General features: G+C 43.6%; 1 protein-coding gene across 1 annotated transcript in view; it reads left to right on the top strand.

Annotated features, from left to right (window-relative positions):
- Positions 1-27,731, top strand: part of LOC146772886 (rho guanine nucleotide exchange factor 11-like) — a 247,522-nt gene that overhangs the window by 78,018 nt on the left and 141,773 nt on the right. Inside the window, 4 exon segments of the mRNA XM_085637041.1 lie at positions 4,952-5,069; positions 13,750-13,931; positions 14,032-14,107; positions 26,569-26,736. Of these exon segments, the coding sequence (XP_085493167.1) occupies positions 4,952-5,069; positions 13,750-13,931; positions 14,032-14,107; positions 26,569-26,736 (544 nt within the window).

The following is a 27,731-nucleotide window of genomic DNA, read 5'->3' as shown; positions in this document are numbered from 1 at the left end:
CGGCTTGTATCCTACCACTGAGGCATGCCAGGGGGGAGGCACCGCCAGTCCAATCCTGCTTACCTCCGCTGTAGTTCTTGGTGTGTGTATATATAGATATATATATATATCTTTATTCTGAGTCATAAAAGAACATCCATAAAAGCAGTTACAAAGATATATAAATAAGAAACATAGTACAATACAAGATAAAATATTATACACATTTCCAGTTCCATTTAAAAAAATAAATAAGTGGTTACTTAAAACTTTCTTTGAATTCATATAGTTAAAAGTTTAGGCACATAATCCATAATTACATAACTGAAAATTTTTAGTTATCCTTTATGTGTTTACTTCTGCCGATATTCATATCCTCCTTAATGCTCACTAGGTTGGAGAAACTATGGTGGTTTTCTTCCTTGCATAAAAAATAGCCCATAGAAATGATGACATCTACAGCAAACCTCTAATGTTTGTAGTGTTTGCAAGAAGAGGTATGCAAGGCGGCATTGTACGTGAGACATATGTCTAATGAGCAGGATAACATATTTTTTCCTATGCGCGGAGTAATACTTACAGAATAACACCACATGCATAGTATCTTGAGGCATTTTATCGTCACAAGGACAATTTATCAGTTTTTGTTACCAGTCATTCATATTAGGATAAGTTATTAGCCTACGATGTAGGCTAATGTAGATGATCGAGGAAGCAGATAGCTCCTGCAAAGAGATCTTTAAGATTGTTAAAGAATTCACCTCTCCCTCCTGCTGCACTTCTGCATCTGCTTTCTCGGAACCTTGGGTCATGGAGCTTGCAGTATTTTTTACTAATAAAATACGTACTATCCAGTCAGCGTTGCAAGGAACCCAGATCATCTTGAGCACAGGTTCAGAGGTCGATGGCCTTTCCAACCCCTGGTTATGCCCACCAGCTATGCATATGGATGCTGTGGGCCCTACCCTGCACTGTTTTCCCTCTTTAGAGCCTCAGGCCTCGCTTGACCTTTTGTCTAGCCTGAAATCTGGCTCTCCTCTGGACCCTTGTCCCGCCAAGTGTCTTGCGACCCTGGCACCTGCCCTTAATCCGATCATCAACCCTCTCATTAATGCATCTTTGAAGTCGGGCAAAGTCCCCTCCTCCTGGAAACAGGCCTTAGTTCTTCCCCTCATTAAAAAACCAAATGCAGATGCTAAACTGCATTCTAATTATAGGCCAATCTCGCTGCTTCCTGCCCTGGCCAAGATCACTGAAAAGTGTGTTCATACCACCCTTACCAACTTTGTAGAGGGCAACTCCCTTTTACATCAGTCACAGTCTGGATTTAGATCTAACCTGAGCACCGAGACCGCTCTTCTTGAGGTTACTGAGATTGTGAAGGAGACCCTCGATAGGGGTGGAAAGGCCCTGCTTATCATGCTTGATTTGTCGGCGGCCTTCGACACCGTCCCCCACGACCTCCTCCTAATTAGACTCTGGGAGATTGGGCTGCGGGGTACGGTGTTCGCATGGTTTCAGTCTTTTTTGGCCGATCGGACACAAACGATCTGGGCTCCCCCTTTCTCCGCCCGGATGCCGCAGCTTAAGGTAGGGGTCCCGCAGGGCTCCATACTGAGTCCTTCCCTCTTTAATATCTTCCTTACACCTCTTGCGGCACGGGTGGAGGAGCTAGGGGCCCAGATCATATCCTATGCGGATGACACACAGCTCCTGTTTACTTGTGACAGGGGCTGTGACTTCGATGGAGCAGCCATTCGGAAGTGTTTGGAGTTTGTGTTTGACTGGTTTGGGAAAAATGGCCTCAAATGCAACTCCGACAAATCCGAGATATTGTTCTTTGGCTGTCCTGCAGACCCACGTTGGAAGCTATGGTGGCCTTCGGCCATGTCTCCCCCTGCCAGCGACTCGGTCACAGCAAAGAACCTGGGTATGATGGTCGATAACACTCTTTCCTTTAAAACCCAGGTTGCTGGCTTGACTGGGAAGTGCTTTGCCATCTTAAGGATGTTGCGCAAGTTTCTGCCCTATTTATCTTTGGAGCATAAGAAAATTACGGTGCAAGCATTAATTGGCTCGCGCCTAGACTACGCCAACATCCTTTACTTACGTCTTCCTGAGTATCTGCTGACTCGTCTGCAGATAGTTCAAAATTCTGCAGCCAGGGCAATCTTCGGTTTAACTAGAAGATCTAGGGCCAGCAATCTCCTTGTCTCTCTGCATTGGTTGCCGATTCGTAAGCGTATCTTCTTCAAGACCCTAACTACAGCTTTTAGGGCGCTTCACAATTTCGGCGCCGAATATCTGCAGAGAAGGGTCAATTTCTATCTTCCATCTAGACCTCTGAGATCTGCTGCCCAGGCCAAGGCTATCGTTCCAACAGTGAAGCGTGCTCGCTGTGGAGGTCGCTCCTTTAGTTACCTTGCACCCCGCCTCTGGAACACATTGCCCTTGACGTTGCGGATGTGCACCAATCTCTCGGTTTTTAGGAAAGGACTTAAAACCTATCTGTTTGCTTTGTAATGCTGTTATTGTTAATTCTGGTTATGTTTTCTGTTGTGGCTGTTTGTTTGCTGCTGGTATTTGGTGGGATGATCTTTAGCGCCGGGACGCTCTTTGGAGCAGCTGAGCGCTCTACAAAACAAACAGTAACATAACATAACATGTATGTCTAATCTAAAACGTGTAAGTTTAAACCTATGTCGAGCATTTAAAACATATTTCAAATACGGTTGAATACTGAAAGTAGTTAAAATCAATTGATTTTTTAAAACACTAGATTTACAGATTTCATTAATCAATTTTAACGAATCCAAATGGCCCATAGCTGCCAATTTCAAAGCCTTCCTACTGATCATGCCCAATAATTCCGTTTTTTCAAAATACTCGGGCTTTCCCATATCTCGTAAAAACCTTTGAACATACGTTAACCATTCTATACTTGAATACCGGGCTGATTTTAAGCAATCACTAATTACTGCCCGATTAAAATCCGTATGGTCTGATGTCCAAATTTTGTGCCACAGTAGGATGGGTTCTACCTTGATCATATCTGTAACATAAGGGCCATCAAGTTGCATATACTGAAGTGCTTTTTGGGGCTGCCAGCAAATATTTTAAGAAATCATTTTCTGCCACCTGAATACCTTGACACTTCTTGTGTCCCCATATACCCGCCCCATACAAGGCTATGCTGAGACACTTTGCTTTGCAGATCTTCAGCATCATCGCGGGTGGGTTAGATCCTAACCGCATCGCAAAAGATCTAAGGGCCCAGCAAGCCTTGACAAACATTTTCTGTCTATTGTCTGCTTCCTGTTTCCAAGAGTTAGCCTTATCAAATAAAACCCCCAGATATAAGAAAGTGTCAGTGAACTCAATCTTCGTAGTAGATATCGTTATTTCCCTACATTTTGTGAATTTGTTCCCACACTTCATTACATATGTTTTTGACTGGTTCACCTGGAGGCTCAGTGCACTCATATAGTCAACTAATCTAGTAAGCAGCTGCTGCAGGGCCAAAGGGGTACGGGCCATGAGGACTGCATCGTCGGTGTAGAGGAGGGCCGGGACAGGGCGCACGCCTATTTGTGGAAGGTCTTTAACATGTGTTGCTAGGTCCTCCCCCACACTATTAATATACAATGAAAAAAGAAGGGGAACCAATACGCATCCCTGTCACACAACTCTTTCCATGCCAAATGTTTCAGTGCATTCTCCTCCAGGACCATATCTCACCCTGGCTCTACATCCCGTACAGAGGTCTCGCAAAAAGGTAATAATTGGGATCTCTACTCGCAGGTCTTTTAACTTTAGCCACAATTTTGTTGTGTATCACACAATCAAATGCTGAGGAGAGTTCGACGAATGCTAAATACAGCATCCCCTTCCTCATCCTCACGTACTTTCCAATTATTATGTTCAAATTGAGGCATTGTTCGATTGTGCCAAGCCCTGGGCGGAACCCATATTGAAAATCAGACAATTTCTGATGGGTTTCCGCCCAGTCCTGTAACCTCTCCAGTATTATCCTTCTCTCTATCTTTGCTAGGGAATCACTGAGCGAGATAGGCCTATAACAGGCGGGGTTTAATCAATCTCCCTTTTTATAAATTGGGACTATAGTTGACTCTCCCCATGATGTTAAAAGACCTGTCATGCATATTGCCTTCAGTACTATAGTCAATAAAGGATCCCACAGAGTGATGTTACTTTTAAATAAATCTACTGGGATGGCATCTGGTCCTGGCGCTTTGCCATTTTTACTCGTTTGGATTGCTCTGGTGACCTCCTCCAATCTGAATGGATCGATCAATGATGTTACATGGGGGTGTAGTTCTTGGTGTCCGCTCCGCTTCACGAGGCTACCAGCAGGCTCCACACCAAGACTCTGGCCTCAGTCTCCTGTTCTGATGAGGTGATCCAGGAGCTGCGGCGTACCAGGCGCTGATCCTGAACTCCCGGCCCAGCCGTGCCGAACTCTCCTCCACCTCTCAGTTTTGTGCCGCACTGCCCCACTAAATTATTTTTCATAGACCTCACCAGGTGATTCAGGGCAGCGAGGGGGCACCGCCAGTCCGGTCCAGATTACCTCCACTGTAGTTCTTGGTGTCCGCTCCACTTCACGAGGCTACCGGCAGGCTCCACACCGTGTCTCTGGCCTCAGTCTCCTGTTACGACGAGGTGATCCAGGAGCCTCCATGGCACAGGCGCTGACCCTGAACTCCCGGCCCAGCTGTGCCTATATCTACTCCGCCTCTCAGTTTCATTGCTTAACGATAACAAGAACTTTCGATCCATTAGTCCTTTTTGCAAGTCTTAGTTTCCTTATCTTGCCCATCACTTGAAGAGAGAAATGTCCTTTGGGGTCTTGAGGGTAATACTTTGTATGATGTGTAGTATAACTGATTTAAGCGTGTATTGTCGTCATTTTATATGTATTGTCTCAATAAGTGTTGTTTCTTTACTACAGGAAGCAGAAAGCAGCCCTGACTGTGAACGACTTCAGCTCAAAGACTTAATTGGCTCAGAGATGAAGCACCTGACAAGCTATCCCCGTCTGCTGGATAACATAATCAAGCACACAGATGGTATGGTTACCAAAGTATTTACTCTGGATATCTAAGTACCAATCACAGAATTCCTTTCGGAATGCGGCCTATTTTAAAAGCTATAGATTGGATGAGTGATACAGAATCACTATTACTGTTGCTATGCAAAAGGTATGTTTATTGCCCTCCCTTTGTACAGGAGAAAAGGAGAGTAAAGCCTTATAGCCCACAGCTGAGGGCTATACCAGTTGTTAAAGGCTCTGATCCCAAGTTATAGCCTGTATCGGTGGGGGAGTGCCTTTACCAACCGGTATAGCTGAAGACAGAAGGGCTTTAAGGCTATTAGAACATTCTACCCACTATGGATAGAATGTTCTAAATTAAAAAGAGAGAAACATAAAGACAAATATTGCGATGTTTGAGCAGAAGGCTTATACCAGCCATAATAAGCCCAGAGCTACTCCATTGTTGTCAATCGAGCTCCCAACGTTTCAGTTTTGAATAAACATTACAGCCTCCACAACACTTTTTTTGTTATTTCATTGACGTATTGTTCATGCATCCCTAACCATTGCTTGAAGGTGTGACTCGCAATAATGATTTTCTTCATGGGGAAGTTATTAATAAAATAATCTAAGAACTCACTTGCGTTTAAGGTTTTATTCAGCCCATTTCCTTTCAATTTGGGTTGCAAATCTATGCCTCCTTTGAATGGCACCCTGTACTCCACTTCTGTCAGATTATTTGTCCGCTAATTGAATAGGAGTGCTAGATCCTAGGTTTTGCCCGGGTCTGTATTTTGGGAGCATCTTGGGGTGTTCTGGTCACCCCAGCTAGTAGTGACATATTGCGGGATCAGGAAGATCACAGAGGCGTACAGTAAATCAAATGGTATTCTTTTTTTTTGGCAAATTGTGACATGGCTTGATATATTGCGTGGATTCTTATAGTAATGATTACAGCAAGTTTATGTTTGTGTCTTATAACCCCACTCATTTCTTTCTGTTTTTTTAAACTAGTATATGATCCACTTACCAAAGACAACTTGCCTATTTCTAAAAAATAGAACTGGTATATTTCCTGAGTCTTAAATCTGTAGTAACTCTCCCTCACATCGTTCAATGTTTCTTCTGTGCTGTGGATCATTTTAATGCCCAACGCATTGGCATCTAATCAGCTTGTTGGGTCAACATGATATTGTAGTTCATGAAGGACTACAGTTGTCAATGTTTTGATTGCTTCTGGAAGATCGGAAACTGGTCTCCGTTTTCTTTTGTATTGAATTGGCAATTGAGGTCCTTTTGACGAGTGCTGTGACCTCCTCTTGCATCAAGCTGATCTAACCTGACTCTCCTATTGGACCAGATTTATTAGAAGAGGAGATGCTCTGGGTGAATTTCTCTTCTAAGATCTTTGAAACTGAGCTAGCTCTGGCTATGATGCGATCTTCTGAGATGCTTGTTAAACTGATAATTGTGTGAGAATATTTCCCTTTGCATTTTGGTTGTTGTAAACTGGTTCAAATACTTCCGCAATTTTGATACTGTCTTCAATCTTTTACAAAACTCAAACTGCTGTTGTAGTGATTAGCAAAGGGTTAAGGCAGAAAGTAGATCAACAGTTGCCCTCAGGTTACAGTGGCTTTCCCTCCAAAATAGATTGAGTAATGCAAGAAACGAGGCTTTCTGTGCATCGGTGGGGCCGCTGTAGACAATAAGGAGGGCTGACCAAGTCAGGCCCTCTATAGTGTATGAAAAGGGGAAGGGTATGACAAGAAACGAGATCTTCTGCACATTGGTAAGATTGCTTTGCCTGCAAATACACATATTTAGTTTATTCAGTCATGAACTTGTGCTCATAAAGGGTAAGGACCCTTCCAATCTTTCCCTAATTCATACAGTGGAGAATTCTGTGGATAAACCTTAGGCAGGCACTACAGTCTTTCTTAATGATAGGTGAGAACATATTCTGGATTCTTCATTCAACCCCTTTTTCTGGAAAGCAGTTAATTGCCTACCTCATTTACAAGTTCGACAAAAGCCCTTGTTTCAGCTGCAGCTAGAATCCTTGACGCTGCTGAGACTTTGACCTGCCTTTGCGATTCGAATTTCTGCTATTTCTGTACCTATTGGTGGGGCTGCTTTCCCAGTATTTTTTCCACCAACAAATCAAACATTGGTTTAATACTTAATCGGTCAACATAACCACAGATGCAGCCATCCTCTCTTCCATGGCCACCTTCCCTTTACCAGGCCTCCAGGATAATGCTGTCATAAGTGCTGCCTACATTGAAGAAGTCCAAAATGGATGTATTGTTTTGTAAACTTCATTACAAATTGTGCATAACAAAAACAAACATGACATAACCACTGCCTGAAACACAGGTGGATTTTTGAGCATTTTCAGTAAGAGATGTATCACCACTGGAATCCAAATTCGGATTACACTTTAAAACATATTGTACAAACGGCAGTGATTAATATTGAAATATCCATCCAAACATAAAACCTCTAAACAAGAAAATGCAATCATTTGTTTAACGCTTTTATATTTACCCAAAGGCAAGTACCTCAGATCATTATTCACGTTAGACGATGACCCTGTAACACGTACCTCAGCACATCTTCATCATTCATCATTGTCACATGATCAGGCCCAGATACTGAATTCAGTACATTTATATGGATCCTAGGCCATGTGCTCATTTTCTTCTACAGGAGCTCAATAGTTGTGGCTACACCTTCTTGTAATTCTTAGAGTATTAATAATATTTAGATCCCATTTAAACTCTTTATATTATTTACTTTTTCAGGGTTCAGTTTCGAAAATAGAGTCTTTTGGTGAACAGAAGTCACAGTGTGCTCTGCTAGATCGCTTTTAAAATCCTTCCTTGTCCATTGCATGCGTAACAAGATTGGACCCTCTGAGTCTAACCTCACTAGCCCTTACTGATTTAAATCTTTAGAATTTGTTAATAATTGCAGTGAACGTTATCAATGTTCGGTCCAATAAGTTACTTATCATTCTCAAATGAAGCAAACACTTGAGCTTCATTAGTTTCAATTCATTTTGTGCTCCTCATTTGACCTCATTTGTAGTTACTATTTCCCTGAAGCTGTTCAATTACTCCCTCATGGAAAAGATCACCATCCCATGGCTCCACTGACATTAAATTGAACTTTGCCTAGTTCTTCTTTGACCAAGACCTACATACCAGGGCATGCAGCTCAGCAACAGTGATCTCCAAGTGTCTCAATGTGTTGTTTTTTAATCGCTGTCTCACTATTGCTCGTATTTCATGTCCACAGAACATTTTCCATGCTCCTTTATATCACCATTGGTTACCTCTGTAACATTGCCCACTCCTTTTCTTCACCATTGGCTGCCTCTGTTACATTCCCTGATCCTATGCATCACCATTGTCTACTTCTATAACCATTTTCTTTTGAAGTTTTCTCTGCCCACTTGCATTCAAATCCTCTCTGGGACACTGTTTTCTCCTCCCAAGTCTAATGAAGCTGCACAATTTCCTGGGGAATCTATTGACTCCGCGCCCACAACTCTAGTTGGAGCCTCACTATCTCATGCATGCCTTTTCATTGGATACGTCTAACCACAGATTCCTCACCTTGTGAATACCCCCCAGGCACCAACTGATTCGGGAAGATTTTACAGCATAGCCCCCGACACTAGCAAGTGGCTCCATTTGGCTCCACGTCAACCTCATTCTGCCCCGGAAGTGACAGTCGAAGCTGTGTCAAAGCATCACTCTTTTGCACCTGATGTCAACTCCTTCACACACGGGCCCTGGAGCTAGCTCCCAACTTTTTTCTCATCAGTTTACAACTTTTCTCTAAAATTGTTCCTTGTGCGAGGGATCATGATGCATGCTAAAACTACAAAGTTTATACCTTGTAGGGACCCCGTGAGTTGTGTATCCGGTGTTTGGGTCACAACTTCAATTCATGTGAGGAATGTGCCCTTATGAATCCAAACTATTTATATTCTTCTCAAACAAGAGTAACATAAATGTCTATGTGAACCTGGATAACCAACGTAAATCGTATCACAGCGGTTCACACGGAACTCACTTACACCAAAATAATGGATAAGAAACAGAAAAAATGACACTGATTAATTTGATTTTCAAAACCTAAAAGTACATACAAACAACAAGCTCCAGCCATGAGAATTGGTTTAGTTAAGACGTAAATGTTATTTTCTAGTAGGCTCTCTAAAGGCATAGGTCAAAGTGACCTCCATGTGAGAAAACCACAATCAAAATCATGAATAGGCAGTGTACAAAAGTTCAAAGTTATGTCGGCATATTGGTTAGTCCATTAAAACAGGCCTTTAGATGCCTGTGTACAAGCGCATCATGAAAGGGCGAGCAGTTTGTAAGATACTGACAACTTTTCGTCTCTTCATAGAGTAAAAGGCTCTCTTCAGGACTTGGGGTTGCCTGGGGGACTACTGCCAAAAGGGAATGAGAAACCATGGGACAAGCTGTGTCTTACAGCATGTAGAGTGTGATAAACACCATGGTGTAAAGCTAAACAGAGCTACACACAGGAATATAAGACAGATACCCATGAGAGTGGAACAGGATCGTCCAAAACCTCAATGGGGCCATGGAGACCAAGGATCAGCTCCCCAACAAAGTCTCTACAATCCGAGAGCACAATAATAGTTCACAGTGTACCGTTAGTCCTTATTGTAGACCTGATCCTTTGTCCCCATGGGCCCATTGAGGCCTATCATGCTCCTCTCTCATTATTTTGGTAAAAATGAGTTCTGTGTGAATCACTGTAATTTGATTTACTGAAGAATCCGAAGGCTGTCTAGGAACATAAAGCCAAGCTGTTAGTAGCGGCCGGTGTGCCTGATGAGTGGTGAGGCGGGTGGGGGATGGTGGGGAGGTCGAAGGAGGTAGGGGGGTGTAATGTTTCATGGGCGAAATGAAGAAAAAACTTATCTGCAGCCATCTCCTTTGCGTTCTTCTGCTTTTCAGCTGTTCTCGTCGCGTTCTTCTGCTCCTCTTCACAGGGAAAGGCAAAGACTCCCAGAATGCCCTGCGGCCAATCCTGAAGCTTCTCTCACGCATGAGAGCAGCTTCAGGATTGGCCGGAGCACACTCGAGTTGCTCTCCAGTACAGACTGTGAGTCTCTACCTGCTCTCTCCAATCCAGCTGCATTGCTGGGTAGGAGAGAACTTTCACCGTGCATGACGGTTCGGCCGGTGCGAGGTAGCCGGCCAAACCTTCATGTGCAGTGATGGGAGTACACTACCACTCCCCTCAGTGCATATCACTCCCAGGTCCCACCCCCAAGACGTGGCAGGAACGGAAAAATAAAACAAGTGTTAATTATTGTTTTATTTTTCCTTTCGTGACGGTTTTGGGGGAGTAATGGAAGAAGTTGTGTAAGTTCCGCTACTGTTTGGAGTCGAGGGCGCAGACCCATTCCTGTTCTCAGGGCTGTTTCTGCAAAATGTCATTGTTGAGCTTCAAGTCTTCAAGTATGTCCAAAAAGGAAGCCCAGGTACTCCAAGTGGGTTTCAATACTCTCTTCCTGAAAAGTCATGAGTACGTCAAAGTGACCGCTATTCCCTCTCCTGGTTCCCTGCAGTTAACAAAGTTGCAACAGTTCAAGGCTTTCAAAGAAGCCATGTTACGAATTGTTTGGGACCTTCCCAACTCCTGCTGGCGTGCCTCTGGGCCCCATAGATCCACAGAGGCCTTCATTTAGGTTACCACTGGAGAATCCTTACTCAGCGCCATCTGTGCCTACTGAGCCCGTTTCACTTTCAGCTCCTGAGCTGACTTCATATATGGCACCAATATCTATGCCGGTACCTGCCATGTTGATGCTGGCCCGACGCTCAACACCATTCCTGTTGCCCTGTCAGGCTATGAACCAAATTAGTCCCAACCAAAGTCATGCCCCAGAACAGTTTTGATAGACCTAGTCCCAGTATAATCAGGCTCTGACAAAATATTGCCATTACCTAGGAGCTGTCCTTCAGTGCTACAACACCTTCTTGGTCACACTCTCAAGAAAGTCAACCAGCTTTTGGAGATAATGGGGATGAATTACTCCCAAGCTATGATGACAATTTTTACTTTAACCTAGAAGAAGCCAGTGGGTTGGGCACTTCCCATGAAACTGCCCCAAAAAAATTAAGCAGGATGTTTGGCCTCCTTGGGTTGGTGCAGGCAAAATGACTCAGTCTAACACCCCCCACATACGTGGCATGGATGAAAGATATTTGTCAATGGGCGATCGCGGAGGAGGTGTGGATGAGAAATGTTTGTAAAGATGATAAACTTGAAGATGTTATACGAACCTAGATGGCTATCTTGGCTGCCCTGAGGGAGCATGGGGGAGTGACTGCCTCTGGGGACGGGTGACACATGACATTGCTTACACCCCAGGAATTTTGAAAGGGAGGAGAGGTAACACTGGATACTAGTTGGATGCTCCACAAACATGTATGGGCTATCCACCTTGATTCCTTATTATGTTATCAGTAGAGGCATCACACAAAAGCAGACAGAGGGTAGTTGGGATGAGTTTCATTTGTTATGTATTGGCTTTAGGGGATAACAGGACACATGAATTGCCCTTCTTTGTAGTATCATTGCCTTGCATGAATGACAGTCTTTGATGTTTCTTCTGCACTACGGATTGTATTACATGGATATTTTTTACATGGCATTGTTCTGTCCTTTCGCCTCCCCCGAATGGGTCTGACTTATGCCAAAGTATATGTATTTATGTTCCAGGTGTTTTTACACATGTTTAAAGAAACTGAATAAGGCAAAAGGACATGATACTTAAAGTAAGATCCTATGTGATGCCTTGTCCATATGCTCTTCCTATAAACCAATCTATTTTTTTAAATCAAAAGGGCATTAATATTTGGTGAATGAGCCATGTATTTCAGAGGATTTTATTGTTTCCCAAGTAGCCCGATTGTCTTCTCAATATTGCTAGTAGGATACCCAATCCCAGCTGAATCTCAAAGCTCATTTAGAGTTTGATGGGCAAAGTCCATCAGTATGGCGGAGCACTTTACTCTGGCCATACCGAGGGTTCACTGCCTGCCAAATTTAGAGTTGTCCTCTAGCCCTGTGCACAGTTCCACACATTACCAGGAACCACTGTCATAGCAGTTCCTGTATTAAAGGTTTGACTGGCAATACCGTCCAAATTATGGTACCATCTGTCAAACTTTTTTAATATTTCTGTTTTTCTTTTCAAAAAGAAAATCCCACGGTAAAGTTTTGCTTTTGACAAAACTAAAACTAATGCCCCAACACTATGGGAGTTTTTTTCCCATTGTACGGGTGCTAATTAAATGTTTGTTACTGTCCCTTGGGGCGAGCAGTCAGAGTAGTATGTCAGCAATGGAGATGAAGAAGCCTCTGTCGTTGACATGCTTAAGGTCCACTCGTTGGTATATCAGGTGGCGGACCTTCAGTTTGGTGGAGAGGGTACTTCGTCGCCTTTGTGACAGAGTAACTTCTCAGCCAAACTCTAAATCAGCCCCTTAGTGTTAAGCTATACTGGTAAGTAACATAAACTTGAGCAGCTGATGCTCAAAGTTCATAAGTCCTTTCCAGTCTTGGTGCAGCTTGTGGAAATCCATATTTGGTTCACTTTAGCTTATTTTTTTAATGTAATCCTGAAATTCCAGTTGAAATAAACCTAAAGATGTCTTGCCGCCAGTTTTAATGTTTTAGTATCCAAAATGGAGTGTCACAACTAACTTCTAGATAAGTGAGAGGGTGATTGCAAGGATCACCATCTGGATCTGTGAGCTGTATGCCCTACACACCTTAAATAAAATCTTAAGTGGCTTAATGTTTTTTTAAGAATCTTAAGGAGGAGTCCATCAGGATCAAAATGTACGCAATTTCGAAGTCTCGTCCACCTTAAGAATACTCACCAAGGAACATGTGCTAGCTTAGTCTTATCCATTCTTGCTGAGAACAGTCTACATACATAGAATATCTACTCAAGCTTACCTTGTAGACCCCCAGGACAATTGTACATGATTTTCACAGGATGGCTTTGTGGATCATTGGTTAGAGTCTTGTACTCAGTTTTCTGAAGGGGAATGGAGTGTGAAATAGCTTCTAGAGTTATGACGGTCATAAAATATTACAGAGAGCAGACACTTTTACATCAGTAAAACTTAGTGAAATGTAAAGAGCAGTCATGGGCTGGCCGAAAGTGTAAATAACTAGGCTGTTATTTTAGATTGTTTGAAGGGTAAAGAGAAGTGATGTAGCTTGGTAAGAACATCTTACTGACTCTTATTTAAATATTGTAGTCTGCTCTTGGTGTGCATTATGTTAATTTTGACATGGTTATGTCTAGGCTTGAGAATTTTCACACAGCCCCCTATCAAGGCACAGAACATAGTTGAACTATACAATTTCCACATTGCACTGTATTCACAAGTTTTTCAGAATGAAGTTAATGTGTATGTTTGTAGCTGCCTGCCTAGAAAACCTGTAATTCAGTTTGTGCACAAAGCATGCATGGTGTAAATGTGTGTTGGATGTAATCTCTGATTCTTTCTTGGTTGTTTCTCTAATGGTCCTGAGAAGTCCTTGATGGAACTTGTTTGTTTCCTGACTTCAGTGCTTCTGCCAAACCTAATGCTTTTAAGTGCTGGAAAACACCCAAGATGTCCTGCTTTGTCCTGCAGGTGGCAGATCAGAGGAGGACAAACTGGTCCAATGTAGGGACCGATGTCATGAGATTTTGATGTTCGTGAAAGATAGAGTCAAGAGAGTCAAGAATCGACGCCACATTAAGATGTATCAGACGCAGCTTGACACCACTGACCTAAAAAAGAACAAAAATGACCCCGTGGCCGCACAGTTTAAGGTAAACATTTTCTGGCTTCTTTGGGCACTTGACTGATTTTGTAGCTTATTTTTCAATATCAGTGCATAAAATTGATTAATGTCCATTTTTTCTACAATAGAACCTCGATTTAACCGCGAGGCGAATGATCCATGAGGGACCCCTAAAATGGAAGATAACAAAGGACAAAACTGTTGGTATGCACACTTCCCAACTAGCAGACCACTGTAATTTACCTTCTGGCTTAGGCCCCGTTTCCAAAGAAAAAGCTATTTTTGTTGTGAATATAGCTTGGGTGCTGTTTGACGAATATTGACAAAACGTTTCAAAAAACATGTTTTTCCACCTCAGCTCCTTTCTGGAAAATTATAGGGTGACCCATCAAGTCAGGCTGAGGAAAGGGCGGGAGCTCCCAACATAAGTTTTCTCCATTCATTTTTCCATAGGAAAATTAGAAACAGCTGCAGTCAAAATGACTAAACGTAATTGCCCGAAATTTGGCAGAAACCTAATTCGTGGCCCAGAAGGTGTGCTTTTTGTGAGTTGGTGTAAATCTGTTCCTTAGTTTGAAAAATTAAGGTTAAAAAACATTGTATATTTCACGCTGCTCAGGATCAGCACACCCAACAGATCTTTAGATAGGATCTGATTGGCTGCCACCACATCTACTAAGATGGGGTGACCGTCAATTTAGAATTCGGGGACTCAGTCCTACATCCTACAAAAAAAGTGAAAAGAAAGTGCGGGGCAAAACAGCATCACTGCAACACCTGAATGACAGGAATAATAACAACACTGTGGATGGCTGGACCTATAGTTGCTTTAGGTCATGAGTTGCTGGAGAATTTCATTGGCTAAGTTTTTTAAAACAGTATGTGCAAACTAGGGCTGGATGGAGTTTGCAGAGTTTCACTCTGCAGAATTCTGCAAAGTTGCAGAGAAACTCAGCTAAATTCCGATGAGTTCTGGGAATGGACAGAGTATTGCTCAGCCAACACTTGTCTGCCACACCACATCAAAATGTACAGAACGGTCCCCCCTGCACATATCACAACTTAAGCAAGCGTGGCCAGGGTACACAAGGGGACCAGGAGAAGGTGTAGGGCCTGTACCTCTCTCACCTGCGCATCACCAATACCATGCTACAGATACTCGGAGCTGCCACTGTCGCCACTGCTCTCCTCCGCCAGTGCTACCATTTCCTTGTGCTTCACTGGCTTCTCTGGAGCTGTGGGAGAAACGAGAGCTGGTTGCACAGTCTGGGCTGCCCTCCCTCACTGGGATGGTATGGACATACCGGTCATACTGTGCACATTGCGGCAGGCTGAGCACCAGGCCATGGCTGCTGCTAGAGGGGCTCAGCATAGCAGTCCGCATCAAGCCGCAGTCGGAGCAGAGGTGGCAGATCCTGCATTTTTTGGGTGGTGCAGGAAAATACAAAAGGTGGGGCTTGCAGCCAACCCAGGGAGAAAGCAAACTTCGCAAAGTGGAAGTTCTGCCCCTCTTATCTTCCAGCATTGGCTTGGCTCAATGGGAACTGAGTGCTGATTGAGCAAGCAACTTGTTGGATCCGGGGTTAGGATGCTGTGACCTTCCTCTGGCACCCGTGGCTGTCTGGCGGAGTCTTGGCCCTACAGCAGTACATTCTATTGTATTTCTTCCTCTACCAATATTGCTGGTTAGCGTTCTAGTGCATCATCAGAGTCAAGTTTGTGACTGATTTTTTCTTTCTCATGGTGAGCGTACTGGTAAACTCCACTCTGCTGGTGGTTTCAGAGCTTTTGCCAAACCCCACGCTCCAAGCAGAGCACAGAGTGGAAAAACTCTGCAAATTCCACCAGCGGAGTATAGTTCACCTCCCACACCTACTTTTAACAGACATCTATTACATTTCTTTAACCTTGTTTTATTTTGTGAATTTCTGATTTTATTTTAATGTAGATTAACCTATTACAATCCCGGACTATAACATCACTTTAACCCTTGTTTTTTCCCAGTGAAAAAAGTAATAATATATAAATATACATTTATTTGTGTGTGTGTGTAAATGTAGTATCAGTAGACTTACATGCTCAGCGTACACCTGCCTTCTAGTGTTGGACTATTGCAACTTTTTTTTCTTCAAAGAAGTTTTTTGAGTCATTTGGTTTCTGCAACATCTCTTCTGGTAGTGAACGCATATGGGCACTTAACCCTTATTAGATTATTTTTTACACCATCATGTTCACTCATTTTATTGACGTTCCCAGGACCCGTGTCGTGCCGTCCCATTGCAGAGACAGCTGCTTCAGAGTAGAGGCCCATCCTCGAGAAGTTTCAAAGGAAGCATGTTGAAAGGCAATGTCGGATCATTATTCACTCCTGCACAGGCAAGATCTCTGCCACTGGGAAAACTTTATACAATGAGTGAAGACTCTGCTTTAAGAATACTCCTAGCCCGGACACTTCTCTCCAAAAGGTGCCTCCTAAGAGGCCTAAGGACACTTCCCTTACCCCTCCTCCACCTCCTTCATCACCTCCACTTCTACCACTGACTTCAGCACCTTCACCTGACCAGCCTCACGTCTTATGACTTCTTCTTAGTGGTCACTTGAGTCCTATTCAGACACAGGTAGCTCTACTGCTGACTCTCCAGCAGAGGACTTTGGTGTGCCACTCTACCTTCACCCTATGGACGATGCTTGGGAGGACTACGGGGTGGACCCACTGGGGGATCCTGACCATGACAGTGTCCCTGTTGCCAATTTGGCAGGCCTCCTGACTTACTATGACAGAGCCCAATGGGAAGAGGTTGTGGCCTTACTCCAACATCTCCTCGACCAGTACTGGAAGAGGGGAGCAGAGACTGTTGAGGATGTGAAGGTCATATCCAGCGCTACCATTTGGTGTGCATTAGCTTCGGCTGATAAAGCTGACAGTGAGCTGAACACCTCAGTGATCCTCCATTGCCACTCTAGGGTGCATGTCTCAGGTTTCAAAAGTAGGAAGTTTAACAACATCTCATTAAGCTGCCCTTCACAGGCGAGCACCTTTTCGGTCCCCAGGTTGGTGAGATGTTGGAAAAGATAAAGAAGGACACTGGCCTTGCTAAGGCCATGGGTACCCTTCAGGTTCCTTCAGCTAAAGCTCCTTTCTGCAACAGATAATGAGTAGGTCCAAGCCAACTTCAACTGATTCCACGCTGTCACATCAACACCAGCAGCAGGCTTACTACAAACAGGGAGTTAGGAATTATGCACGGGCACCTTCAGGAGTAACAACTCAAAAGGTTGAGGCAGAGCTCCTCCCTCCAGGAGAGCCTCTATCTTCAGGCATTGACTTGCGTGAATATCCCCCTTCCCACTCCCAATCCCACTACACCTGTTGGGAGGAAACTTTAGAGATTTCTACCCCTTTGGGGACCACAGACTAGTGAGTTCTATCCATCATTGAGTACTGCTACTGCCCTGAGCTCATGTCAACCCTACCAGACATCTCTCCTTACACACATACGCCATCAATCCAGCACACTTTGCTCTACTCAAACAGACCATAGAGTCAATGCCCCTCAACATCGAGGAAGGGTTTTTTAATCCCTGTACTTTCTCATGCCCCAAAACGACAACTTCCTCAGGCGTCATTGAGCTTAGGCCTCTCAGCAGACACATCCTCTCAGAACATTCCCAAATTATCATTCTATAGGAGGTAATCCCCCTGCTTTAGCCTGAAACAAAAGATGCCACTGAGTTAGTGAAACATGTGACTGAAATTTATATGGCATCAGATAATCCTTTGATCATTTTGTCTGGGGATTTTAATCAACATCTTATTGGCTCGGCTCAGGGATATGAGGTAGTGCTGCAAACAGGCCTTTATAATATCTCTAAACAACACGTTCCACAGCAGAAGAAGAAGAACCTGCTCAATAATTACCTACTAGATGATTTGGAACATTTAAACCTGCGTGCACTAAACAGCAGATTCTCAGATGACATTCCACCTGTAGCCTCATATTACTCCTCAACAACCAGTTCCATCTTGGACTACACCTTTGTAAATCTTGCACTTTTTGAATACATCGGTGGGTTCAGAATGGGGGATAAAGGCGACAGTGACCATCGCCCACAAGAATTCCACATAACCTGCATAGCCTCAAAAACAATCACGCCAGAAGCAACTCAGGAGACCATTCATACCTCTAATTTACGGAGGATTAATTGCACAACAACAAATATAGCCAGTAAAGTTGACGCTGCAATCCAACTCTTTAATAAACTAGCTGAAAGCCCAGGAAATCAAATAGAAACCTGGGAAAAATTCACCGACTCACTCATAAGTCAATCAGCAAAAAACAACAACAACACCCGGGAGCTACAGTTCACACGAAATAAGAACAACATCTCGAATAAAACCCGACTAGAGATAAAGTCTCTTAAAAAAACAATTAATGCAGCCCTGCGCAACTTAAGATATTCACCATGGAATACTTTTCTTCGAACAAAATTAAAAGAGCAAAGGGCAAAATTGAAGAAACTCAAATGGCATATTAAAAGAGACTCTGAGAATGACCACTGGGCAAAATTACTATGCGACATAAAACGCAACAACAGTAGTCGCTTCTGGAAAACAGTCAACGGAATCATCCGACCATATCACACCGGAATTGGGTCAAACATAACAGAATCAACATGGATAAACTACTTGTCAAGCCATTTTAACAACCCCATTGAAACATCTGGCAATAATCAAGCAAGCTTTCTCATGCCGCAAGCACATATTAGCCAGACCTCAACCTATCTGAGCAACCAAGATCTTGGAGACAACGAAAACAGCCAACTAGGTGCCGCCAGCCATCACCCCCTGGAAATAATAAGGAAACAAATTGGAAAAGGAAGGAGAGAAGGAGCACCAGGCCCGAATGGCATTCCTCCGGCACTCTACAAAGCTAAGCCTGATGCCTGGGTGGACATTTTCTGTTCTTTATTCATGGACATCAGGAGTTTGGAAATAATACCAGAACTTTGGAAAGGGTCAATCATAGCACCAATCCATAAAAAAGGGGACAAGGCTGATCCGAACAACTATCGCCTAATAGCTTTGATTGATAATGAGGCAAAATACTTTTCTGGCACAATACTTGAAGAATTAACAAACTGGGCAGAGGCTAGTCTTACTATACCGTGGAATCAGACTGGGTTCCGCAAATCAACAAGTACCACCACCAACATTCTTACAATATCTTTAATAATCGACGCAGCCAAAATCTCAAAGCAACCATTACATCTGTAATATATTGACTTTAGCGCCGCATTCGACAGTGTGGATAGAGGCAGACTGTGGAGGAAATTGGATCAATGGGGTGCACCAGCACCCACGGTAAACATGCTGAAGCTTTTACACACTAATACCTGGGTGCAGGTGAAACTAGGCGATGGTAGTCACGTCTCCAAGAAAATCTACACCTCAAAAGGCTTGAAGCAGGGTTGTGTGCTTGCACCAACCCTGTTTAATCTATATCTGGCTGATCTGCCAAAAGTACTTAATGCCTGTAATTCTCATTCCCCGCGGTTAGGAGGGATTACACTGTCCAACCTAATGTACGCAGACGATGTAGTCTTGCTAAGCCACACACACGTTGGATTACAGAACCTCCTGACGGCAATGCAGAACTACGCAGAAGAGAACAATCTAAGGATAAACCTGCAAAAAACACGAACGATGACAATCCAAAAAAACAAAAAAATATGTCAGAGAAATTGGTTCCTCGGCAACAGAAAAATTGATGCGGCAGATGAGTACAGATACTTAGGAGTAATAATAGACAAAGGAGGCTTGTTTAAATCTCAGATGAAGGAGGAAAGAAGAAAGGGCACGTTAATGGCCATAACTCTGAAAAATCTTGCGCACAAACTCACGGGGCCGCTCCTGACCCCCTTACTAAAGGTAGCCCAGGCAAAACTTCTTCCCACAATTGCATACGGTAGTGAAGCAATGCGGGGCAGAGATGCTAAGCAATTAGACAATCTCCAGGTTAAAGCCTACAAACAAATGTTTTGTCTTCCGAACTACATCTCTCCAGCCCAGGTTAGGTTGGAGTTCGGGCTCCTGCGACAAGATCTTGCTAGACAAGGTGCATATATTTATTTATTTATTTATTTTTAATATTTGTAAAGCGCTGCATATACCCGTAGGCGTCTTGGCGCTAAAATATATATCTATATATAATATAATATATATCTATATATAATATAATATAATATATATATATATAATATATCATTTGTTGGTATAAGATCAAAAGCTCTCGATCCCACATGCTTAACAGTCTGCTGTGGCAAGAACTGCAACTCAGAGATACGTCACAAGCCAGAGCTTACCTTCAGTCAGCCTTAGAATACACTAAACTACAGGAACTCTGGGAAACCCAAATTGGATATTACGCTTTTAAAAAACTAGCCTGGAAGGTCATCAAACAAGCGTCACTGATTGAAGACAAGGCAACCTTTTCTAATAGAGCCCATGCCTGGATGACTCAGTATACATATAAGTCCCTGACCCCACAAACATACTTTAATCAGGGGTACTCTAAAGCAGTAAAAATGAGCTTTATGAGGTTCAGATTGGGAGTTCTGCCTTGTGCCCAACATCTTCCGCCATGGCAACGGCAGATAGGTCAAGACTCCTGTAGCCTGTGCAAAGCTAAGCAAGGTGACATTTTACATTTAATCTGCCTATGCAAAAATATGGCTCAAGACCGGCAGAAACTCCTAAAAAACCTATTCAACATAATAGGTATTCGAACAAGGAGACAAGCGGTACTAGCATGTTTTAACCCAGAAAACACTCAGTTAAACTGCTGCCTAGCAACATTTTTAACGCTTGCTGAACAAAAACGGCTAAAAAACCTGGTAACTGACTAAAAAATCATCAACGTTTCTCCTAACTCCGAATGAGATACGGATTTGTCTCAGTTAGTCCTTAAGGACTTAACTTCAGCTACAAGATAGCCCCTTTGAACGAACAATGAACTTGCCTGCTCACCCCGCTGTTGCTGTACACAATCGCTCCCTTTAATGCAAATTTTTCTGTACATAATTTATATTATCTATAATCAAATTGCAAGTATGTATGTTTTAATATTAAGTTACTAGTACGACGGCACTTCAGAACTAATTCCAGGTAACAGCCTAAATTTACTGACACATTGGCTATTTGCACAAGGAAACGGCTCAAAACTTAATGAAAAAAGCACCTGTTTTATAATACTTTTTAACTGATCTCATAGGTACCACGCACTGTTAACAAATGTTATATTGTTACGGTTTTTATTAACTAAACAATAAATTTATTATTATTATTCCCTGCTTTAGCCAGGGCACTTTATGACCCCACTAGACCTAAAGGGTGCCTACTTTCACCCCCCATCCCTCTGGCCCATCAATGCTACCTCTGCTTCATGGTAAATGGTCAGAGCTACTAGTTCAAAGTGGTGCCCTTTGGAGTCACCACAGCCCCAAGAGTCTTCACCAAATGTCTTGCTGTGGTAGCTGCTCAACTCAGAAGGGAGTGGACTCACTTATTCCTCTTCTTTGATGACTGGTTGATCAAGACTGCAAGCAGACAAGACTGCTGAGTCATCACCCATGGTGCAATCTTCCTGCTATACCAAGTAGGTTTTACAGTCTATGCTACCAAGTCCCACCTACAACCACTTCAGGTCTAATACTTTCTTTGGTCAATCCTCAATGCAGTCTCGGTTAAAGCCCACTGAAGCGAGCAAAGGGTGGCTGCATTCCAGCAGCTACTGCCTCTTGTTCAGCCACTCTGTCCTTTCACAGTGCAAATATTGATGCCTCCTGGAACAACGGCCATAACCAGAGAGTCACTGGGAGGATCTAGTGTTGATAAGGGCCAGCAGCCATTTATCTCTGCAATAGTGTAACAATAACAATCTATTGTGTGGCAGGCCCTTCGCAGACCAGGTACCACAGTTGACCATTACCACAGCCTCATCTCTCGCCAGTTCGTAAGCACATCTGAACAACATGACATTCCATAATCTGTGTCTACCTCATCATGCTCTTCATATAAAACATCTTGAGCTTTTCTCCATACATCTAGCCCTCAAAGCTTTTGTACCGGACATTTAGGGCAAGGTGGGGCTTTTCTGAACTGATAACATGACTGCCTTATTTTCCATGCAAATACAAGGTGAAACATACTTTTCTCAACTATCAGCACTAGCTCAGAGTATTTGGCACTGGGCAATTTCCACCTTGTGTGTCTCCAGGCAGAGTTCCTCTGGGAGTGGATAGCGACTTTGCAGACTTGCTCAGCAGGATGCAGCCACAAGTCCATGAGTGGGAACTCCACCCACCAGCCCTACTCACGTATGTTTGGCGATGGTGGTACCTCAGATATAAACCTCTTTGCCACCTTACACCTAGAAGCTATTGCTGCATAAATGCAGAATAGGGAAGATGTTCTATTCAAGATACCTATTCTAAAAGCCTTTGTGAAGGGCCTTAAATGTATCAGCCCCCCTAGTGTACCACCTGCATTAGTCTGATCACCATAATGATAGGACTGCCCTTCAAACCACTGCATTCTTATATTTTCCAGTTTCTTAGTGTTACAAACACAAATGAAAATTGGTTATATAGAAATATTAATGTAAAGAATACTTCAATACTAAAGTACCCCAAGATGAGTTCTCTTTTTCCCTTCTTCTGAAAGAATACTCGGATGAAGGCTGCTAACATTCAAAATGCCTCCCTTCCATGAAGACTGTAGAGAGAGACTATTCATATGCCTTCAGTTTCTCTCCAGTCTGGCTAAAAAAGGGCCTTGCTCCTCTTCACAGCAATGCTAGTGCTCAAGTCACCTATGTTGCTTATGGATTATACGCTCATTCATCAGACCTCAGCCCCGTGAACTGCTAACAACAATTTCTGACTAGCAGTCTTCACAAAAACATTGATGGCACATATGCTACAATGCTCCCCACTAAATCTATCCATGAGCAACAATTTTGGTTCTTTCACAAACTTTTGATTCACAGACATATTAAGTTTGACAGAGAGGAAACACTATACACCTCTTGGACACAGTTCCCTTCTCTCATACACCAGGTCTCCCATTCAATAAATTTGGTGGTCACTGTTATCAAAGGCTTTGTTGAAAACAGGAATCTAGGAGTCATTTTTTTAACTTTGATCCATTACTGGATTTTGAGATGTTGAAGTGAGCTACTGTTTCTCTTAAGGTTTCCTGATGGTTGTCTTTCATTCATGGACACCAAAAACATTTTATATGGGCAGTTCAATTCATTTGTTAGTTCTGAACTAGGATTTTACAGTGACAAACTGAAGCAAATCATAAACAAAATTATGTGGATGTCAGTGGAAAGTCTAAATGGGCTTGTGCATGTTACACTAATACTGAGGAAGAAGTGGTAAGATGTGATATCTGAAGGAGATCCTACACAACCTCACCCCCTCCTACCAGTTGAAAGAAACTGTACAAGCTAATCAAAGCTAAGAGTAATGTGGAAAAGATCACAAACTGAGACAGACCAAAATGTCTTCAGGTACAAAGATCAAGGTCACTTTTTTAGTTAACCCTGACAATAAATGTTGCAAGTCATCTTCCATTTATACAGTATCTTGGCTATTTTCTTTTACCCAGAACATGTGTGTAAAAGGTCTCTTTGCACACAATCTCAAATATTAATAACTAGGAAGTATAGGAAAGTGCCCCTTTTTGCATGGTTGCCCCCACTTTTTGCCTAAATGTTGATGTATTTTGACTAAGTGTGCCCCGGGCTCCTGCCAACCAGGTACCCAGGGCCTATGTTCTTTCCCTAAACCTGTAATGTTGCAAAACCCAATTGGCACCTCTCTGGCCACATGTAAGTCCCTTGTAAGAGGTACCATAGGTACCAAGGGCACTGTGACCAGGGAAGGCCTCAAAGGGCTGCAGCATTTATTGTGCCACCGTTAGCGATCCTGTACCTTCACAAACACACACTCCCCTTGCAGGCTGCGTGTTTTGGAGCAGAACAAAGTGAAGAGTCGACATGGCACACATCTCTGTGTGCCATGCCTACAACCCACTGCCCTGGCCTAGATAAGTCACCCTTCTAGCTGAGTGCACTATACCAGTGGTGAGAGTACCGGTACATGAGACCAGTACCCCTACAGAGGCTAAGTCAATTCTTGGACATTGTAAGTGCAGTATTGCCATAAAGAGTATATGGTCTGGGAGTTTGTTATTACGAATGCCACAGCAACATAATGGTTTTTACCGAAAACCGGGAAATTTGGTATCAAATGTCTCAGCATATTAAACCCACTCTGATGCCAGTGTGGGCTTTAATGAAAAATGCACTCAGAGAGCATCTTTGAGATGCCTCCTGAAAAACAACCTAACTCTAGTGTCCTGGCTGAGTGGCTGCTCCCCAGCTGCCACCAAACAGACATGTTTCTGGACCCCTGGGTCGAAAGCCTGCTGCTCTCTGGGTCCTGAAACAAAGCACATCCTGGGACAAGGTGCCAAGCCTCCTCCCCCAGGATGGGCAGGGTCCATAATGGGGAAGCTTCAAAGGCCTGCCGCCATTGTGAGCTACCCCAGCCATTTGCTGCTCCGAGCAAGTTGCCCCAACTGGTGCTAACCCAAACCTTGGGCGGGAGAATCAGTGCGAAAACAAAGTTAAGAAGAGAGGTGTCCCCACCTAGGCCAACCCCACCCCTTAGGTGGGGGAGGTGAGGTGAAGCACAACTCTCAGTCCCTGCCATCTTGCAGATGGAAGACCTAGCCAACCAGAGAGAGGCTTATTCCCCCTCCCACTGGAAGGTGGCATAATAGGAGGTGTAGCCACCCCAAAAAAGGGACCAATTAGTCCTAACCTGTACTTACCTGTAACTCCCTAAATTTGGTATTTAGGGGAAACCCTGAACCTTGCCTCCACAGATCAGAGCCGAAAAGAAGGACCGAACAGCTGTGCAGAGAGGAGAAGAGGAGCACACAAACTGACTTGACCCCAGCCATACCGGCCTCTCCCGACCTCAGAATCCTCCAACAGAACCTCTGTGTGTCCTGCAGCCAGCAGTCCTCGAAAACCCTGAGAATCTGCCCTGCCTTTGTGTCTAAAAAGGACTTTGTCTCCCATGAGCATCGACTTGCTCAAAAGTAACCAACTCTGACTCCGGCCAACTCTGTGAGTCTCCACCACTCTGCTCCCGGCGACCCGTGTCCAAGTGAATAAACACCCTAAGGAGCTCCTCCGAGCTATCCTAGCCTGGATCCTAGTAACCCCTGAACCTCAACAATCTCGTAAATCAAACCTGCATCCAACAACTGAAGGTCCCCTCAACCGCGACCAAAGGTGACACCTTGACCGACTCCATAACCGAAGTGGACCAGAAAGAGCAACTATGACCGTCTGACCAACTCCATCTCCAAATGCTTGCAGTTACCGTACGATGACTCCCAAAGCCCCCATTCTCCTCAACAGCAGCTGACCGACTCCGAGGGAACCGCGACTTAGTCTGCAGCCTCAGCCAAGACTGCATCCTAAACCCAGCTACTCCTGTGCTGCTGATGGTGTAGTTCTTGTGTTGGCCATTGGGCATACAGCACTGACCTCGACCCCAGAAGCTTTTGTTCCCAGTCTGGTGGCTTGCTTGCTGCAGTCTAAAAGCCCACAATTGTGCCTAGCCCTTGGCTAACATGTGGTCCCTGCAACCCGCTGCCCCTGTGCCGCTGGCAGTGTGACTCGAGTGCCCATTTGACTGTAACTTACCTACAGACCCGTAAACCCAGTTCTGCCTTCTCAGGACTAAATGTGGCTCATGATTAGTACTGCAAATCTGTAATAACTTTGCAAAATGTATTGTCTCATTTTTCTTTCCCTCAGGAAGTGCACCAGCCTTGCATCTAGAGATACCTGGCTGTGTAAGAAAAGTAATTGCAAAGTAAACCTGACTATCTGTAGATATAAAGTAATTCTACAATAACTAATTCACTGCATTCAAACTGTATTTAAACTGCATATGCTTCCAAAGTATACTATACTTACCTGTACCAGGCCTGGCTTGGTTCTAGAAAATAAATATAACTAAATAATATATTTAAACAAACCAATTTGGTCCGAGTTCAGTCCTTGAGTGTGTGAAATCATCTCTTCTCTGAGTTGTACAATAAATGCTTAGCACTACCCTCTGATAAGGCCTTACTGCTCGCACACGCTACCACAAATTGAGAGTATGGTACTCCCTACTTCAACCTCTGCCTACCTTTGGGGATCCACTGGACTCTGTGCAAACTATACCTTACTTTGGTATAGTGTATACAGAGCCAGCTTCCTGCATGAAGAAACTGGCTTTTCTCTCTCAAAGTGAACACCCATTCTTCATCCTGCCCATCCTGCACCTACCTCTCACATTGATGAGTGATTTGTTTTCCTGTCACTCTTTCTCTGCAAAGTGAACATCTGCAGTTGAATGCACACCTATTCATTTAAAATAAAGATATGATTGATTGCTGTGTGTGCTATGGAAATAGCCAAGCAAGGTAAATGTACATGTCTGTATCTTTCCAGGTTTGCTCTTTTATAATCTCAGATCTGATGGCAAACTATTCTTTTGTCTTTGTGTCTATATTGTCTCTCCATCTTTAGATGTGCATGTGCTGCTCCTGGAAGATCTGTTAGTGCTGCTGCAGAAACAGGATGACAAACTCATGCTCAAGTGTCACAGAAAACCAGCTCCGGATCCATCCAAATCTAAACAGCTTGTTTGCCCTGTTATAAGACTGAACTACGTGCTTGTCCGCCCCGTCGCAACAGGTATGTTGGGCATTCAGAACTCTTGTCTACAGTGTCTGACACACACACACACGCACATGCGTACACGCACGTGCGTACACGCACACACACAGACACACACACACGCCCGTGCGCGCACGCACCCACGCACACACAGACACACACGCGCGCGCACACACAATAGGACACACCCAGCCTCTCATCCCTCTGTTGCAGCTCCAAGTCATTAAGTAACTATCATTGACACAGCCAATAGGCCTTGATTTAGTGTGCTAACACTTTAAAAATGCAAACAATAAACTCAAAAAGAGAAACAAAATGCTTTTTACAGTGAGGGCTCCATGAATTTGATACATTCGTCTTTTTGTTTCTGTGTCAAATAAAGGTTGATTGGCAATGGATTCGTCTTTATAGCCCGTCTTTAGTGTCTGTGGCCAGAAAGCGAGGAAGGACTATAATGAAGGCTGTCTCGCCAGCGTTCATAGTCAAAGAAACCAAAAGAGGTTTGCATTGAAGGCGAGACAGCCTTCAATATAGACAGTCGTTCCTTTCTATGCACCCCCTTAAAAATACCCATCTCAGCTGTACTAATGAGAAGCTCTTGGGATGACAAAACAGGGGTGAAGCCAGCAGCACACAGAGGAAGAAGAGCAGGGTTGAATTGGGATAAAAAATAGGCCTGGGCACCCTAAAAAAAAAAGGGGCCCCCATTCACCCTTCGCATCCTTTCGCAAAACATTTATTGGTCAGGGTACCACGGTTATTTGTTGGAATTAGCTAGGGTAAAAGAATAACCTGCCAATAACCAGTCAGATCAAGTGATGAACGCTCATCTCACTGACCTATCTCTTGGGCCTACTGACAGGTAGTTTGATAGCTGATGAGTGTGCAGCAAAATAGAGGCCAAAGTAGTACTTTTTTTAAACACGTCATTACAATTGAGCTACTGCTTTACATGTGATGAAAAAGATGGATGGGGTCTCTACACGGGTTGTGACCAAATAAAGGTAATTTGA

Source organism: Triturus cristatus, chromosome 12, assembly GCF_964204655.1.
Source record: "Triturus cristatus chromosome 12, aTriCri1.1, whole genome shotgun sequence".
NCBI classification, from domain to species: Eukaryota; Metazoa; Chordata; class Amphibia; order Caudata; family Salamandridae; genus Triturus; species Triturus cristatus.
This window is presented reverse-complemented; position numbering and strand designations above follow the sequence as displayed.